Genomic DNA, 20155 nt, shown 5'->3' with positions numbered 1-20155 from the left:
TTGTAATTAACAAGAATGAGGGGCCAGCAGAGGCCTGCAATCTCCAATCAACCTCTTGCTGCCTGGCCTGCTCCACCAATGAGCCCCATTGTTATTTCTGATTGTGTGCAGGAGTGCAAGACAGTTGCTGGAAGAAAAGCACTCTGTCAAAATTATGATTTCTTTCTCCTCTCGATACTCATCAGGACTGAGGAGGAAGAGAGGATATCTGAGTAGATAGAGATGCAAAAAGAAACAAACAGCTAGAACATGCTTCTCAAGGATACTCAGCTGGGCTCAAGGAGGAATTAACGGCAACTGCAGGGATGCCAAGCACGAGGACCAGATCCAGAGCTCCCAGCAGTGCTGTCAGCCTCTGCTCCAAACAGAACTACTCAGGCAAGTCAAGGCAATCCCTGTAGTAACCTTCCTGCTAATTTTGAGATGTAAATTGTTAGTGGGGCACTGTGGCAAACGTGATGCTAAGGCTGCACCAACATCTTAGCAGCCTCAGGGCACAGGGCATCCCCTGCATTCTTAACCACCTCAGTTTTGACTCCTTCCAGCTAGCACTTTGTCAGCACTATTTTGTACTTCGAAAATACCTCCAGGTTCTCATTCTATCCATCCTTGTTTCCCTCCTTAAGGACAGACAATTAAACCATCACTTTTTGCTCACACAAGTGCCCTCCCACATTTTGCACACCTTGTCACAATTTACCTTTCTACCCACCTCAGGTTTCTATTCAGCCCCAGTTGTTCTTAATGATAAGAACTGCTGTAAGGCCATCTCACCCACCATCCTGCCTCCAATTAGACACTAAGACAGATGTTCAGGGAAAGGAGGGTGGAAATGAAGCAAAGACAAACAATGCTGAGGCAGTCTGTCACTACATACCAACTCCTACCTGCCAGCAATCAGTGGCTGAAGTTCTCCCAGACCTTCAAGGCTGCATTGGAAGACCATCCTTCTATGTATCCTCATGAACTGCCTTCTGTCTTTCACATTCCACACCAATTGCTAACAGCCTGTATCTGTCCTTCCACCACACCCCTCTTCCATCAGAGAATCCCCAAACCAGCACAGCCTTTATCCCCTTTGCTCTCTAAGTTCTGCCTCTTTAATACGCTGTGAACCACATCAAAAACAACATTCACTTTTCAGGTTGCCTTGAAGAACTCCTACAGCAGGTGTGCAAAGACTGTGTGTGCAGTGGCTGTTAGTTTAACAGGCTGCTAAAAAGCTGTTCATTTTATTACCATATTATCAATCCAACTGGACACCAATAAAGGTTTTATTTGGCAGAAGTGACAAACCCGAGGCTGGCAACATTCTAATGCCCTGTTATGATGCTTCCATTTTTATTTGCTGTCTGATGTCTTGGGCATTCTCTTTCAAGGCATGAAGCCCACCATCTTGGGGATGCTTCAATGAGCTACCGCTGGTGTTTGTGTTTCCATTTGATAATACTGGCAGAAAATAACAACATGGGCAAGAGCTGGAAACAGACAAATCTGTTCTGTGGAAGACTAGGCTCTAAGGATACAGAAAATACAACAAACCATAAGCTGCTGAGCTGCCTAAATGCAGCTTTTTGGCCAGGACTATTAATAAGCTCAGACACACACCACCACTGCGATACTGAAAATAATCTGATTTACTTCCTTACCAAACAACTCAGGTCCAGATACACCTGAACCAGGGAGAAACCTGAGCACTTTCTGGGAGCACAGAGTAACCTGAAAGATTTCGAATGCTGCCAGATCTCACAGAGCTGTTACACCACATCAATTGCCTTTTCAGTCCAGGATCCTATCAACAGAAGTGACCAGCTCTACATTCATGCCCCAATGGTGGAAACAGTTAAGAACAGTGAATATCATGCAAGTGAAACTTAAAGCAGACTTCTCTCTGATGACTACTCTTGCTCTCTCCTCTTCATTCAAGTCTTCATTCCCAAGTACTGCCAGAGGATGAAGCTGAATGCAGTCAGATGCAGCAGTGGCAAAACTACGTGTACAGACAGCCCAAAAAATAACCAGCAAGCACAGGAATTTTCTTCCTAACCCCTACGGGAGGAGGCTGGCTTGACTTCCCAAATCCTACTTAAGGTAAATCTAAATATTTAATGCAAACCTAGGCATTACTATTTGTAAAGACACATCACCATTTCAGAAAACCCGCAGAGCTCAGCAGTACCTTGAAGCAACAGGGTCTATAAATTCAAGACTTCCACTCCTAGTTTTAAATTGATTGACATTGAATGCTTGGGTCCAGACTGTGTTCTCTGGACACACAAAAAGAAAAGGCCTATGATTTATTTTCTCTGTGCTGCTTGTTCATTTGTACAAGTGTCTCCAAATCATCTCCTCTTCAAATTTGACCAGTCTTTCTGTTTACCAAAAGACTTTCTTTGTGTGAATCAATTGTCATTGCTTTTCTAAAGACCTCACTTCCTTACTCTCATTCAGGGTCTACCCAGAGGCAATGGTAAACAGCCTGATACAGACACTGCCAAAAAATGACATCCTGATTTGCCACTATTTAATTCCAAGCTGGTAAAACCAATTTTTATGTTCCCTAGCAATGCTTGTTTGTTTTAATAAGACACCTCTGATAGATTGCTACCGAGTGAGCAATGCAGTTCTTGGATATCTCATGGGTGGCCTGGCCTAGACTCACAAACCAAGCAGCATGTGGAATGCCAGGTCTGTATTATGGCCCAACACATCTCATGTATCGACAGCACTAACTGAAGATGAAGCTGTCAAGTGACCCAGTAACTATAACACATTACTTCCCATAAAAACAATCAGAAACTAAACTGCTGGTGAGGATTCTGTATGTCACTTTTCACAGCATTTTAATTAAAAGGATGAAAAAGAGCAAACAAGTGAGAGTGAGCTGCGAAATCTGAGATGTGCCTTGCTGCCTACGCGCTCTCACACAGAAGGTCTGAAAAAAATCACTGGAACATCCTTCAAGTTGATGAGCTCATCTGTTGTATCCATAGGGATTGCCAATAAATATTGATACGCTTTCATTGGAATTCAGTGCTCATTTAGGATGCAGCCATTTGTATTCTCAGCATGGCACAGTGATTAACCCTTTCGATGAAGCTTGTGATTCCATTTAAAGCAAACTGGCTGGATGCATACCTTTCACTACAGCAACAGCACACCTTGTTGCTTGGGAAAACCAAGCACATCTTTCATCTTCATTTAGCTTTGAAGGGGTTGCATTATAGTAGCCCCCATTACATCCTCACTGAAATTAAATGCCACCAGCAGCACTACTGAAAGATGTTCTGAAGTTTACAGAGAAACGATGGAAGCTTGTAAAGTGCTGGGGGACTTCTTCAGTTTATTGTGTAGACTTTGTTCCACAAATTGCTCAAATGGAATAAATACAAATAGCATTCTCTGCTTTTTGACCTCTTTGGGTTAATGAAATGCACACTAACACCCACAGCAAGCTTAGCAATTCTGCTGCATAATCAAACAGCATCACCAGAAACCCAGTCAGAATGCAAGACTCAGTACATACATGAACACTACCTGCCTGGATTCTGTGAGGAAGTCAGAACTACTGCTGCTTTCCCTGCAACCCTTACCTCTGTCCTCTGGATGGACTTGGCAATAAAGTCAAGTGAACAACAGAAAGCAACAACAGCATTTAAAGAGAGGAATCTTGATCATTCACTGTCCTGTACATAGCTTATTTCTATTGCAGCAACACAAAGAAGAATTTGATCCTACTGGAGATGTATTACTGAGAAATGAGTCCTTGTTCCAGTGGGCTATATTTCCTTATATTTTCTTAACTCTTCAACTGCACCATTTCTTCTACATCACAGAAAAAGCTGCTAAATGCTCTGTCTTGCCATGCCAGTAGACACCTCCAGGGACATGCAGAAGTTTCATTCACTAAGCATGTAACAAAGCAGGTGTGAACACAGGCCTGGGGAGGCCTCAGAGCTAACAGCACAGCAGCACCTCAGCTAGCTCTTCTCAGATTCAAGGACATTACCTGAAAACCAAGAGTTCTCCTGCTTCACAGACCGAGTTTGCCTGCTGCCGTCTGTTTCAGTCCTGATAAGGCCAAGCAATATAACCACTTTAGTGATGTTTTCCTAGTTTTACTAATGATCCAAGGTGCTGTCTTATCCTCACTGGTTTGTTTGTTTCGTTTCTAAGGCTCTGAGGCTGCAGAGCAGGAAAATATTTGTCCTATTATGTCAAGAAACAATCCTGCAGCAATCCACACAGCAGTAGGTCTGCAGAAAGTGAACTCCAGTCCCTGCTTATGCACTCCACATCTGTAATGAATGTTTCCAAAATCCTCATCCTCCTTCTCACAATATGCTTGAGGGGAGTCAGTGGCAAGTAGGAATGGTCTTAAGTGCCAATTGTGTTTGCAGCTGAGAAATAAGAAGTTCTCCCACTCACCTATTGATACACGAACCTAAGCAATACAGATGCAACTTAACCACTCAATAACTCTAATGTCACACCTCAGCTCTCTAAGGTATTCAGCCCAACCCAAACTCAGACCCCTTGGCTGGACCAGTACAGTATCAGACACACGGAAGACACTGCTATTGCAATTCATCTGAGGTGCTTGTATAAATGGCACTTCAGACACACAGGATGAGTCGCTCCTCGAAAGGGACACCGATTTACATAAAGACAAGATGATATGCAGACAAGCTAGAGGGTCGCTAAGACAGTAAGGACATACAGTGAAGTCCAGATGAAATCTGGATGGTTGCATAAGGTTTTATTGCCACGGAATATATAACAGATGATATAAAAAGGTGAAGTGCAAAGCCAGATGCCTTAGGTATTATGCATATACAGCCTCTTCTCTTTTCTCTTATGTTGATATACAAGGGGGAGACCAGATGCGAAACCTACGGAAGTTTTTTTTCCTGAAAGATGCATCTTTACTTTCCTCCTAAGGAACAACCTGTCACACAGCAGCATGGCAACGATATTCCAGTCTAACCACTGAGAAAGAAGAAACATGTCACGCTGGAAACCATGAACCCAAGGAAGCAGGAGAAGCACGGGACGCGTGCACCTACCTTGAAGAGCAGGCAGTCTCCTTGGTGCTCAGCGTAAATGGAGGTGAGTCGATACTGGTTCTCAGTGGTGATGTCGATCTGGTACCCAGTGAGTGTGTAACAGACCTTGCGAAACTCCTGGATCTTGGTCTGAAAAATCTCCTTCAGGCGCTGGTTTTTTAGTTCTGCACTTTCCACTTGCTTCTTCAGCTCTATTTAGGGGAAGAGAGAGGGTGCTGTGTTATACATCATTGGAGTAGAGGCCTTGTGCCGTATTTACAGTGCTAACCAAACTAAGTGAATTGAAAAGGTTAATTAAATTTTTAAAAAGTGAATTAAGCAGGCAGAGTAAAGAAACAGACAAGCTAGAATCCTCTCTTCCTGTCCCCAGAAGACCAAAAGATAATAAACTGGGGAATGAGGAAGAGAGACGTGTTTTAGCAGGATGGATTTTTGTTTTGCTTGGCCAGCCCTTCAACAGCATCCTACAAAATTCAAAGCTACAGCATCCATTTCCCCACATGCACACATCTCATCTTCTACACAGAGCCCAAGAGAAGAGAGCTATGTTACAGGGAGCAAGAAAGCGGAACAATGATAACAAATGTGCCTCTGTATGGTCGCATGAGGAGGAATCTGGCTATAAGGGAAATCTCTTCAAACACACACTTGATCTGACTGTAAGCACTTTGATCTCCAATTGACACGATGCTTAGGAATCCTTTCAGATTCGGGAAGGGGCTTTTCCTGTGATAAAGAGCCTGAGGAGTACCACTGTCTCTTTCCATTTGCTGCCTTACCTGGTCTAGCCCCCAGCAGAGAGGTCCTGGGAGACTGCCTGCCACTCACCCTGCATTTTATTGCTACAAAGGGAGCTGCCAGCACTGTGAATCCTTCAAGAGGATACACAACAATTACCATGAATCTTTCACCCAAGGTGCCTTCTGAGTAATTAAACCTCGATTTATCCCCCCATTAATTACAGAGATTGGCTTTACCTTGATATACGCTAGAGATCAGCTTGTGTTATCAACACTGCAGTCCAGAGTTAGAAAAAAAACCCTCTTCCTAGCAGAAAACAAACAGACTTCTTACTCAGATATCTCCCTGTTATTCTGAGGTTTACAGCTTTGTCTGTCCTGCAATTAGAGAGATAATTGCAGTACACTTGGGCCACAGGACAGCTAGTTTGTGCTCCAGCACTTGGAAAGCAGGAATTTCACTGCAAGACGACTGCTTGCGCATGAATCATGGATTTTGGCTGGGCACATACAGCCCGTGCTGAACTATTACTGCTTCCCAAGCTTGCTAGAAAAGTTTTTGCTCAGGTATTTCCCAAATATGTTTCCATTGACCTTCCAAGTGCAGCGCAGGAGGAATGCAGGAATGGCAATGGTGAGCCCACACACCTGCCACGATTCAGCTTCCAGCAACTGCAGGAGCACTAGCACTAACAACTCCCCTCTCCTCTTCTGTACTGCTTTACGTATAGGCTCTTGGGGTGGGACAAAAGGATAATTCAACATGTTAAGTTAAAGTGCCTTAAATGCCACTGAGGATGCCCTGCTCAGAAGTATTCTGGCCTTAATCCAATTTAACTTAATCCCCAGGCAAGGACAGAAACTCTTTAATGGTTAAAGAGAACTTCACATCCCTTTACTTCTGAGTGAGAGCATCCATGCAGGGTGAGATAATGCCAGCCATCCAATTGCCTTTGGTTAATTCAGCCCCACCTTCCAGAGCTGCTCATAAAGATGTACAAGGAAAGTACTTCCTTTACCCCCAAAACTCTACCTTACTTTATCAACGGGTACAAACCAGTGTTGGGAAACATCACACGCCAGTCCATTTACTAATACACTGCTGTACAAGAACAGACCAACTGCTGAGGGATGTAAAGCATCTTTCTTGACCACCAATCTTCCCATTCCTATCTAATTTATCAGTGAGCAATTAACTCAGCCCTTCCCTGGATTGTTACAACCTTTTCCCCATCATCTCAGCGGGGTCTGGTCCCTTGATTAATTGAGTAATCAGCCTCTGAAATCAGGAGGTTAATTGGTGGCTCTGACCTCAATATTTTCACAGTCTTCATTCAGCTTTGCATTCTGAAGACGCAACTGTTAAGGACAAAATCCTATACATGAAACTAAAATTCAGTGGCCACGCTGCATTGGTAAATAATGTTTCACCACTGATCAAAGATGGCACTGCTTTTAATATATCTCATGTCCAACACTGGTATTTTTTCCTAATAAATGCAGCCCAGCCTCGGAAAAGTAAATCTGCCTTTTTGTACCATATCCTGAAGGCTGCTTTTCCTGATTTTATAACCTTGGGGGTGGATGGTACCCTAACTCATCGAACAGCTTACATTATTCACAGACAGTCAGCACCTCTCCCGCTGTTTTGTTTCCAGTTTTGGTACTTCTAATGGCCATCAGAAGCACCCTCACCACCTGCTGGGTTCAGCCTTATCACCCACCCCAGGATGAAAAAGGATGCATTCGAAGATCAGTCTTTCCTGCAAGAAGCCCTGAGCTTTCCAATTGAGCTGCAGGGCTCACCACCTCCACTCCCTGCAGCATGCCCTTGCATCCCCACATCCTCCTGGCTTCCATTCCAGCTCCTGCGGCAGTTCTGGTGCCTCACTGCATCAGCTGTCCTGGCTGGAGGAATTCATCTGCATGAAGAAATGCTATCTCCCTGCTAGAGACACCTCGTGTCAGCCACTGGCACAAGGCACCAGGCTCCGTAATTGCTAATGCAGATGTAGCAGAACGTGCCAGCACCAGTCAGGGACAGGAGGAAGCCCTGTCATCTGCCCAGTGGCTCCATCAGCAATTCCCAGCAGCGTTTCCTTAGCCAAGCTTGGGAATGGACAGAAGTAAAGAAGCAGGCACAGGGAGATGGTTGGAATGCTTTGATTTGTAGCTGCCCCTGGTGAAAGGCCCACTGAGCCACAATGGTGAAAAGATGGCTCTTCCTTTATGCCCTGCTAAACTGAAGTCATCAACAGCTCAGCTATAGCAACTGCTGATGCTTACCCTCATGCAACATTTCTTTCTCCTAGGGTAATATATCAGCAAGGGGCTACTTCCAACTACTTCCAAACAAACTGAGGGCAGCCCTCAGGACTGAGAATAATGCCCTGCTTCCCCTTTTTGGACATTGCTGACACCACCACAAGGCTGGGCTGCAAGGACTCACAGAACAGCAATCCGACAGGAAGGCAGCCTGAGCCATGAGACGCGTGGGACAGGATCCCACTGCTGATACAAAGCAACACAAGTCCACTTGGGGCACACCCAGGTAATTTTCAAGGCTTCCCACTGTGCTCCCACAGGAGACAGCATTCCTGCAGGCTCTGCATCACAGCCGCCAGCCCCAGGCAAACTTTTCAGACAGTTTGGGGATGTTGGAGATGGTACCAAGTGCTGCTTTTTAGGCACAGGCTTCCCACAGCCTCTCTGCTGAGGCTCTATGCAGGGACTGCCCCTGCACTGCAGATTCCCAGCAGCCAGAGCTGCACAACTGACTGACCTGAGGACACAAACTCTCTAACATCTTCCTTGCCATTAAGTTACGTACAGCTCACTGTTTGCTCCGTTCCTGAATTCAGAGATGTGATTGGGCTCGTTCTTAAGCCTTACCTAATACCAATAATTCCAGCCAAAGTTCTAAGCACAGTCAGGAAAAACTGTTTTAAAAGTCATAATTTGCACAGAGTGCAACTCAGCTTATTTCAGAGAAATGCTTCATGCACAGCTGTAAAGGTGACTGAGCAGAGGAAGATCCTTCCAGGACAGGTCGAGGTGCAGTAACAGCAATTTCTTATGATAACATTACTTTCCACCCACTCTATCTCCCACAAACAGAAAACTGAACATATCAATCTTTTAAGATCTTTCACAACATTTGGAGAATTAGGTTTAATTACACCTTTAAAAGACAGTGTTTGAAAACTCCAATGCCTGTGTTTAGAGCGCTCATTGGAGTTCCCAGGTTTCACATCGTTATGCTCACAAGGAACAGATGAGAGGTGCAGGTGTGCTCTGCAGAAACCAGGGATGGGCAAAGTTGCACCATAAATATATCCCAAAGCATCCATCCCAAAGGCATCTGAAGCAAAGGAGGACTCAGGAAATACACTACGGTTTGCCAGGTTATGCTTTGGACAGGGATAGTGCCTTGTACTCTGCCTGGTGTTAAAGAGGAGAACAAAGAGAAAGGGAAAATATCTACAAATTGCTCTGCCTGGTCTCCTTGGCATTCAGGCCACACACCCGTATTAAATGCTGCCCATCATAAAGAGTTTGACAGCCAAGAAAATTCTCACTGAAAAAATCATTAATCTGTTACAAAATTAATATTGCCAAATGATTAGCTTCCTCCTAATGATGCTACTTCTTGAAACCACCTTGTATTTTCACACACTTGTATCAACTTTAATGAATAATTCAAACTATTTTGGATAAATAAATAAAATATGAGTTGGGCTTGTTTTGGTCTCTCGGATTGGAAATGTCACTGCTTTTTATTCCATTGCTCTTACACTCCCTTACATCTGACAATGCTCACAACTGCCTGGAAATACCACAGCTTTGGCTCCTGCTCTCAGTTCAGCTGGGTCAATCAATTGCAACAGCAGTCTCCACACCAAAGGAAACCAAATCTACACTTAACCTTTTCCCTGAGGAAAGAGGTAAAACACTGCGGCTCTCAGCACACCACAAGCGCCATGGAATTAGATGTACCACTCGACTTTGTCAGGAAAACATAAATTGGTTCTGCAAGTCCTCCAAGACACCCCAAGCCATGCAGCTGCATTAATTCGCTTGTGATCCCAGCTAACATTTTTCAGTCCAAGAAAAGCCCATTCGGGGCCCGTTACAGCTCACCTTCCCTTAGTAAGGCATCTGAGGTTCAGCCACTCGCTCACAACGTATGGGATAAAATGCTCTGCACCACACTGATTCCTATCCATCCTGTCCCAACCAGAGTGCCTCAGACAGACAGCACCCAGCACTGCAATGCGGCCCATCCATCACCAACCCCACTGCACCCCTCCAGCTCCTTCATTATTCTATGGCAGGTCTGTGCTTCCCACCCACCTTGCTGCAGCTCAAGCACTGCCCTTCTGCACGTGAAACCCATTGAGCCATTCCCCACTCCAGCCCTGAGCTGAAACGTCCTCCAGCTTTACTTTATGACAAACATCACCTGAAAAGAGTCCTGTGATGCTCCGTGAAGGACGCAATATAAAAAATAAATTGCACTGTATTCAATAAAGGCTAATAGAAGAGGGGCTGAGCATTTTCTGACAGAAGCAGGTTTATGATCATCGCTCTCTAGAAATAAACCTCACTGCAGGATTTTATAGGAGCGCTTCACGCGCTGGGCTGAAAGACCACGCTGCTGCAGTCCAGCAGGCTTAAGCTGCACTCCGTAAAACTTACAATTTGTGACATTACAACCACAAATTGTAACTTCTCTTTAAAGTAAAACCAGTTTTCTATTCAACAGACTGCAGTGGCTGTTCAATTTTAAATTTAAGTGGTATTTATTTGATCAGTGAACATGGGTCTATTTTTACACTGTGTATGTACCATATGGCTCAAGGCATCTCCCAGCCCCCTCCTCCAGCCATCAGCTTCTCCCATTTGGAGTTGTGGGGAAGAGCTTACAAAGGCAGCACGGTACCAACGTGTCTCTGCCACCATGATCCTTATATATTGATCAAGAATCCTTCACTAAGGAAAATTCCCCATTTATCCTTCAGCAAAGATGGATTTCTGAAGATCCCACTTCACACAAATCCCACCTATCTATGCAATGCACGCTTCTTGGAAAGAAGTCCATGACTACCCTTTATCCCCAGATAATCTGCACAAAGGGGCAGAGGGCATCAGGAATTGGGTTAGGTTGAAAGAAGCAGGGTACAAAAAGTAGGGACAAGAAGCTATGGAAGAGAACTCCCTTTTGTAGTACCTGTACACACACATAACACACATTAGCCTTGGGTAAGAGCTCTGTAGTTTCATATTTTTTCCTTTTCTTCTCCTGGTAAAGCTGAGATTACAACATAAGGTCGCATGACTGATGAGTACACTTGAAGCTGACCTACCTCAAGGGATTCAGCCCGAGCAGGGGAACCACATAGAGCAGAAGGCTGTCCCAGAGGAAATCCTAGCACAGGCTCTGCTCAACGCTCCCCTACCCTTGAGAGAGTTGTTTTGGAGTTGGGCAGGTAAGAAGCAAGCTGGTTCTGGACACTCAGCTCATCAGTCACCCCTGCAGCATGTCCACGCTGCACTTGGTGAAGATAGTGCAATGTAGTATAAAGAGACCCTGGGTAGCTTTAAAATTGCTGGCTTAAATAATGCAAACAGCATGCATGCTGCAATACAGAATTATTTGGGGATGGCAACATTCACCCCCGACGCAGCTAAATTAACCTCAGGAGAGCTATTTAGTACCCAAGGTGAATTTCACCAATTAGGATGATATGGCACAAACATCTTGGGAGTCAGAATCATCACACTGGGCATAAATTGTGAACCAAGAAGACATTCCCCCCACCCCTCCCCAAACGATGATAAAGTCTTCCAGCCACATTTCCCTTCCATATGGCAATTAAAGCCCAACAGCACTTCCCAGAACAAAGCAATGTCAGCTGGAGTTGGTCATTAACTTCAGATGCAAAAAATTGCCTCACCTTAAAAATACAAATACATAACACCACTTAATTTTGTAGGACAACAGCTATCCTCTGCTTCTGGAGCAAGCCAGCAGGTAGCAGGCCTGTTTTTCTTCGATGCTTCTAAAACAGATTACCTGGAAAAGTCACAGGAACTTTTCGCAGGCTGTAGTTCAGAGATGGCTGGCAGCAAGAACAGCAGCTTAACTTGTGTTGCTTACTAGAGGTACAAGAATCACATCACTTGGCTGCTTCCAAGAAAAAGAGTAGCTTTGAAACTGCTCAAGTACCTAATGTAAGAATTAATCCTTGGAACTCTATAATTAAGAAATATACTACACAATTACACAGGGTGGTCTGCAGAACTGTCTAATAGATAATTTTATCCCTGCTCAGATCACCTCCTCTGCATGCTGCCCATTAATTTGTTTCCACTGCACAATTGTTACCACTACCCCAAAACACTGGATGCTATTTAAACCTCTGAAGAGCACCAAGCATCTGTTATTAAAACAAACACAGGAAAACCATTCCAGAAATATTTGTTTCTTCCTTCTGAAAGTGAAGACATTTTGCAGGAATTGTGCTCTTCCAAACTGTAGCGTGGACAATATTCAACCACACAGAGACCACTTGGCAGTTTATCATCCAGCAACGCTCACCAAGGCTACAGACAGGAGCTTTGCAAACGGCAATTTCAAGCCTCCCCAGCAGCAGCGCCCTGCTTTGACTTCAGGAGTTCCCCATGTCCAAATTCTGATGCTGAAACCCACAGAAGTGCTCTCTCAATTCAGTGACAGTTGCCCAAGATGGTTACTGACTGTATCTCGTTTTCCCCCCCCATCCCTCAAGTTACTAAGCCTGCACTCACAACACAAATATCCCAGCTTTACAGGCAGATGGATCTAAAGATGGAATGAATAAACATTGAAAGAGATTCTTACAATTTCTGAAGTAGCTTTTCAACAGTATGTGGTGTAAGACAGTCCTAAAACGGGACAGGCACAATCCAGGCACTCTCTAGATCTGATTTCAGATGCACAGATTGAGCTGTAAACCCTGTAGATTCCCCGATTGTTTTAAGAGTGGCTGTAAATAACCACACTCAGGTGTGTTGGACTAAGTCCCTTCCTACCCATGAGTTGCCTTTCCTCTTGACAGACATCATACACCATTACAGCTCCAAAACCTCACAAAGGTTGGAGACAAAGCCCAATACCTCCAGCCCCCAGGTGAGGAGGCTTTGCTGAAAGGTCAGCCTGCCATTTCATCTGTTTGCACGGCCTGGCTAATGGAAACACTTCTGCTGTGAGCAGCACGCGGGCAGGCTGGAGGGCTGCAAGGAAAAAAGCACACCATTTTACCTGGTCAGCAGGGATGCAAACACAATTGCACTGCAACAGATAAAGGCAAGGCTCTGCAGCAGGCCACCTTATTTGCGTTTTTAATGGGAAAAGATTGCACAGTTTGTTTTACGCTCTTTGTTCCAAAGAAAACTAAGCTCTAAAAAAAAGCCTCCACTCACTCCTATTCAATCCTTTTTTTTCCCCCCCTCTGCTTATCCCCTTAATAGCATTTGGAAATGTTGGCATTGCAAACATATTGCTCTTGGCCTGAAAGCACTCTTGATGCCAACTATTCAAACTTTCCCCAGGCCCTTCTTTTCTGGCCTTTGTGCTCCTGCAGCAGGCCCCAAAGGCACTTATTCTGCTTCAAACTCACACCAGACATACCCTGGACCTCCTCTCATAGGGCACCAGGTTCTGCCCTGCTTTTATTGGTATATTTTTCTTGTTCTACTTCATCTTCTGATGTCTACTTTATGAAAACAATCTTTTAAAGATGATCTCACACAAAACGCTGGTTCAGCATAGAGAAGCAGAACAGGAACAGGAAAAAGGGGCTTTCAAATATCAAAGCTGCTGGAATATGACACAGACATAAGGACAAGCAATCCTTTTTTCCCTGGAGCATGAAAGATGTTTGGAAACAGAGCCATCTCCTGGATAACCAGGCTTTCAATCACATTCATCCAGCCTCTGGAGATCATATTTCCATGGCAAAAGCTTTCAATGTTATTACAGATAGGGATGGTTATTTCCCTTAAGCCTGTGCTGATGCTCTCGAGCAAGAGATGAAGACTTGAAGTCTTCAAGCAATCCCCAACAAACTGTCCCAAGACTGGCAGGACCACCAAAGTAATCTCCCAGCAAGAAGAAAGGAAAAGTAACATCATTTCAGCACCAAGTCTTGCTTCCCAATTCTGAATTATTCATCACGTGCTAACTTCCAAACCAGTCCAGCTTTAAATTTTTAAATATTTAATAATTGGGTATTAAATATTCATGCAATTTTATTAGAAATTTTGGAAGATGGGCACTAGGGCTGTAATTGTTAATTTTATCATTGAGACTGACCAGCTTTTCAGAGAGCCCTTCTGGCTTCCTAGAGAGGGAAGGAGGAAGACAAAGGCAAAAGTACGAAAGCACGAGTATTTATAGACATCTCCAACTCTAAATCACAAGACAACACAGTTATCTGTGCTATTAGCCTTCCATAAAAAAAAAACCTCTTTAAGCAGCAGCTGAGAAACATACACTGCATCCTAGAAAGTCTTCAGCTGCAGAGTCTTAAGAGTTTTGTTCAGGTATCAAAGAGAAGGATGTCTGCTTGAGTTTAGCGTGTCTGACCAGAAAAGGGACAGCTGAACAGCCTGTGCCCACAACAGCAATGAGAAAAACAACCAGCTCTTATAACTCAGGGCAGATGGAGGGAAGGCTCAGCGCAGAATCGACCTGAACTGAGGCAGATTCCTCTCTTTTTCTGACAACTACTGAGAGGGACTGATGGGACGTTCAGCTTTCCCTGAGCTGGTCTGACAACTCGGATTCATTAAATATCCATGCCTGCTCCTCTGTGTGCAGCTCCTGAAGATCATTTTTTTCTCGCTCCTACCTCCTCCTCAGTAGGAGATGACATCTCTTTAACCCTGATCCATGCTGAGCAAGAGCCCATGTTCCTGTCCTCTGTATTACAAGTGCACGTTCCCCCCCACGCTGGGAACTGTATGGTTTACACTAAAGATGACACAAAAGCCCTGGAATTACACACAAACAGCTCTGCTCCTCCCTTCTTACCATGACAGCTCTGACGTTCTAACAATTACACGGGGTAATTTCTGCACCAGCTTTCAAACAAAGGGCAGCTCTGTATCAGTAACATCTCCCTGTAGCGAGCAGTTCATCACCTTTCTCAAAAATGATCTGAAAAGACACCAGCAATTATTCTCAAGGAGATTATTGGGTGGCTACGTCCCAGCACAGCAACCGGAGGGTAAAGTGACATAATATTCACTGGGAAAACTCCTTTTTCAGGTCAAGAGAACATTCAAAAACGAACAAAATGGGGAACAAACAAAACTAGAGGAAGAGCCAATCTCACTCCCTTTTTCCTCATCCCCGTGTATCAACATTAGGAGCACACCTCTAGAAGAAAACTAAAAGCTCCTGATTGTGACGTGAAATGACAGGACATTAACTTTGGAGACTTATCTTGGGAAGGAGCTCATAAAAAAAAGACCCTGAGGAAAAATGACTCAAGCATCAATTGCAACTGCAAAAATCCAGCTGATGTCTTCGTCTTGCATATTTGGGTGTTCCTACACCGAAGAATGGAGGACTGAACATCTGCAAAACAGACAAGTTCTCTCCTCCCGGAGTGCTGTGCAATACCTTACCACAGGACCCAAGAGCCAGCACTGTTTGGCTAATGCTCATGAGCAAAGCATGGCAAGGAGCAGAAGCTCTACCTAACTTCAAGTTACCAACTAATAAACACTCAGAGCTCTTCAGGACAGCTCATTTCTAGTTACGTGTCAAAAGCTAAAACACAAAAACTTACCAGCCTGCCCCCAGAGATAAAAGCAGAGGAAAAAATCCTTACTAAGTGAAATCTTTTTGCTAGTACTGCCCCAGCTTATTATCTTCACCTCTGTAAAAAAGGTGCTTTTTGTCAGTCTGGTGCAAGCATCTTCTGAACCTCAACAGCTAACAGTTCTTTTCAGGTCTCTGCTCTTCAGACCCAGACAAGCACAACTGGGTAAGCTTCCTGGTTGTGTCGATGGGAAAGAAACAGTTATTGCTGCACTTTTTAGATGCATATCATTAAGTTTGGTCCCTTCTTACAGCCTACAAAGGCTTTTAAAAAATGATGAGCTCTGCCCATTTTAAGTCTGAGAAACATCTGCACAGCACATAATGATTCAAAACAGAGCCCTTTCATGTCTGTTTCTTCATCACAATTTTAGTAAGCTTCCCCACATCGTCTAGAAGGCGTAGCCCAGAGTCAGACACCACGGTGCTGCCACCCATTCACACAATGCCTTTTGCAAGCACAGGGCAACAAAGCTTATATGCAACAGAATCCAGCCAGGGGACAAAACCCATCCAAGAGGAGGCAAGGACATGCAGTACACTGCAGTTAATCCAAAGGGTCGTTCATAATTAGAAGAGCAGGAGGGTATTCAGAGAGAAAAAGTAGAGATTCAGAGACTAAGTTGAGCATTCAAACATAAATCAAGAAATGAGAAGAGATAGAAAGATGCTGTCAGTCCACAACCACCCATGAGATCATACGGCCCTACAGCACACTCTGTGCATTCTCAGAGCCCTGCCCAAATGCAGAGGAGAGGACAGACTGAATACAGCAGCCACCCAAACTACTAAGAAGTCTTTGGTTCTTATTGAACTGAGGGATTTGAGTGGAAGAACAAACAGGAGTGGGGACTGATTGCACACCTGGCTCTTCACATCAGCAGCAAGGTGGGCAAGGCCACCTGGGAAGACTTCAACTCACAACAAAACACTTTGTGGACAAATCTAATGAGACAGAAGCCTTTACTTTTTCTCAGAAAGAGGTATTTTAATGGCCTGTAACTCTCTTGCAGCAGCAGGAAAAAAAAAAAGACAAACGAAAAATGACAGCTTTCTGCCACAACGCAGAAGGCTCAGCATCTCTTCCTTCAAAGGCAGAGCGCTGAAGAGGGACTCTATAGCTTGAGAGTTTAAATTAGAGCTTTCGGCACAATTTTGACTGAATGTAAGAATAATAAAATGCTCTGATGGAGGGGTTTTGGGTGGAGAAAAGGGGTGAGGGAAGTAGAAACATTCTTAATGAAAACCTCATTTAAAAGGTGCTTTTTTTTTTTCTCCTGAGTTGCTTATAAATTCCACTGAAGTCACCAATTCTGGAGAGATGACAAACTCCTGGGATAAAGGCTGGAAAATCCTGGTAGTCGTGTCACATTTAGCAAGTCAAAGATATGTTTGTATAAGGCTGTAGAGGGCTAAATCCATTTTACATGCTGTATGTATTATTAATTTCTGACAGTGGGCTTAGAAAAACCTAATTCGCTGGAATACGAGCTCCCTTTGAGCGGAGGGAAGCCTTTTCAAAACTCATCTTTTATTGACTGAGTCATTTTTGAGTCAATCTGTCTGCTTTCGGCAAGACAAGAGTTTTAAATCTTCTCTCTTTTTCTCCTCCTCTTTGAGTCGTGGCAAGTCTATTAAAACCTGCTAATGTATGCAGCAAGGCCTCTGATTTGAAATGTAATGAATTCTTCAGATAGTGGCAGATTAGGGGGAGAAGATGATAGAAACAGCCAGAGATGCCAAAAAAAGAACTCTCCAGAAAAAGAGGAGGAGAAGGGTGAGAAAGAAAGAGAAAGATTAACCCTTTTTATCCAGAAGAAGAAAGTCTTTAAGCCCCATTAACAGAATCGGTTAAAAAAGCAGAACTGGAAGAGGCAGAACATCTTCAGGCATGCCTGGGGCTGAATGAGACCAAGAATAAATGAATCTTTCCTCCTAGACTCTCTTGTAAGATTAGGTAATTCCCTAAGTGAAAAATGAATAAGTTAGAGGAAATTAGCTCCATCCATATAAATAAGCCTTCATATTCCAAACTCGTCACCCAGAGCTTCCCAGGCGAATGCCCTGAAACATTTCTGCTGTTGTGTAACAGATGGTTTCCTCCTCCCCCTCCTTGGTTTGGTTCCAACCGCAATATCTTTCAGGTGATCTTGTTTTAGCACAGAAATGAGCATTTTGGTGTAAATCGTAAATCCTGTTAGCGAAACGCTTGGCACTTTCATTGTATTGGCCTCTTTGAAGCACTGGACAAACATTACACAGTTACACAAATGAGAGATTAGCGCTGTCTCCGTTTTACAGATAGAGAAGCTAAGGAAAAAAAGAGAGTCAAGGATGTTCCTTCATTTGACAGCGCTGATGTGGCGACAGCCCGGGCTGAGAGCGCAGAATCTGCTGAATCACAGAGCAGCCCTGTCCTGTTAGCAGTGCAATTCATAGCTCAGCCTCAGATGTGATGGTTTTAAAAAGCTAAGCTCTACAGCAAAGTTCTAAGGAAACAAAACCTTGGGGATAAAATGAGAAAAAACAGACAGATGAAGCACAGGTGACCCAGTGGATTCTGATTAAAATTATGCTCAGCATAACTGATGCAGGTGAGTAAATACAGGAGACTGAAGAGCTGGGGCTGTCAGTCTAATGGCCCTTCACTAATGAAAGGTACTGAAACATTGAGAAATCCCAAATAGAAGCACAGTTCTTCAGCTTAAAATGCAGCAGAGGTATCCAAGTCCATGTCTTCAAGGAGAAACTGTCTTTCCCTATGCATTCAGACCTCCATCACAACAAATCAAACCACAAAAAGGAAAAAAGTTTAAAGAAGTACAAATAAGTTAGCTCAAAAGTTGCTGGAGAACAGAAGGTAAGTACAAGCTGGAAAAGCAGCTGAAGGAAATGTTTGCAGCAGAGCACAGGGCATGGGTAAAGGTGTTACCTGGGAGGCCAGGAGGCTCTGGGGGTCAGCCCGGCTATTCAGACTGCTCCAAGCAATTGCAAATTGAGAATAACAGCATCAGAATGTCTGTCCCCAGTCTCCTAAACTCTACCAATTCCTCAATGTTGTTCTCCCCATCGGGAAACTGCCTTTTCCTCCGTTTGCTTCACAGCCCTGACGTCAGGAACCACAGAAGTCACAGATGTGAACTTACACAGCTCCACACCTTTGCACTTTCAAAACAAAGAGGTTACACTTGCTTTTATGTATGCAGACCAATCCTGGCCCTTAGCTCAGTCCAACCCTCTGATCCAATAGCTGGCACTCACCCTCTGAATCAGTAAGGAAGCACAGGTCACAGCAGGGAGCACGCTCTGCACTTGATACCTAGGCCTGGGCCAATACAGAAGAGGCAAGCCTCTGCCTGGCAGTGCATTTTGACTCAGGAACAGGGTCAAGAGCTGGAACTGTGGTATCAGCCCTCCCACCCTGCACAAAGGGTGCTCTGGGTCCTGCATTCTGCCCACTTCTCACCCTCAGGTTAAAGACACACTTCTCACTTTCTACCTCAAAGAAAGCTCCCATGGGGCACTAAACAGTTCTTCTGTAGCTCACACTAGCTGTGGATGCATTTTAGCGATGGGTGAAGGAATCCTTGTATATATTTTGTATAGCTGTGAAGTTTACAGAGCACTTTGGGAATCCCTTGAGAGTCTGACATGCTTATTGCAGAAACACCAACTGCTGGAGCAGGCTCAAAGGATAGCCACAATTTCTTTTTCAGCTGCAATCTGCATTCCCTCTGCATGGCTCCTGATCCCATTCTCCTGGCCTGTCTGCCCAGGAGATCCTCCTGTCTCCTCAGCACTGCTCAAACTCTTTCATCTCTAACTCCTGAGAGCTCTGAATCGAACAGAAGCCGTGGTGCAGCACCCAGCCCCTTGGAAATAAGATCTGTCAAGAAACCACGATCCATGCTGGTTAGCCGTCAAAGAGAATATTTTGATACAGGAACAGAGCATACTAAATAAGTAGCCTTGATTCTCAGTACCCACAGTTCCACACACGGCACCCAGGGAGCGAGCACACAAATCTGCTCCCTTCCCCTGCAGAGAACGGTTCAGAGCAACTTCAGTTTAGAGAAGGTTCCACTCTCCTGTGCCATGAACTCTTCCCAGTGGGGATGGTGGCACAGTGTCAAGCAGACCATGCTGCTGGCAGGAAGGGCACTGCAATACGTGTAGGAAAAACACACGCTGAGGGACAAGCAAGGAAAAAATGTCATGATTAGAAGTTCTGCACATAGGATGTGCAAGCAATAAAAAAATAGATTTACCCCAACTAGGCTAAATCAATGAATTAGTGCTGTGCTTGAAGAAAGTGTTACCATTAGAGGCTGCGCTATTCAGCAGCACACTCTACATTTGAGAAACGTCTGCAAAAATCCTTGTGCATCATCCATAGCCTTATAGATTTTCTCTTCCTCTGAAGCTCTGAGTAAGGATTGCCCACTAAGGTACAGCAGCGAAGTCACATTCAATCGATT

At 44.4% G+C, this 20155-nt stretch overlaps 1 protein-coding gene across 1 annotated transcript in view; it reads right to left on the bottom strand.

The window, feature by feature from the left end:
• The window catches only part of MAD1L1 (mitotic arrest deficient 1 like 1), a gene marked incomplete at both ends in the record, with an annotated part of 320077 nt that overhangs the window by 78136 nt on the left and 221786 nt on the right, over positions 1-20155 (bottom strand). Inside the window, one exon of the mRNA XM_079542666.1 lies at positions 5067-5257. Within this exon, the coding sequence (XP_079398792.1) occupies positions 5067-5257 (191 nt within the window). The remainder of the gene's footprint in view (positions 1-5066; positions 5258-20155) is intronic.

The sequence above is a fragment of the Tetrao urogallus genome (genome assembly GCF_951394365.1).
Source record: "Tetrao urogallus genome assembly, chromosome: 15".
Lineage (NCBI taxonomy): Eukaryota > Metazoa > Chordata > Aves > Galliformes > Phasianidae > Tetrao > Tetrao urogallus.
This window is presented reverse-complemented; position numbering and strand designations above follow the sequence as displayed.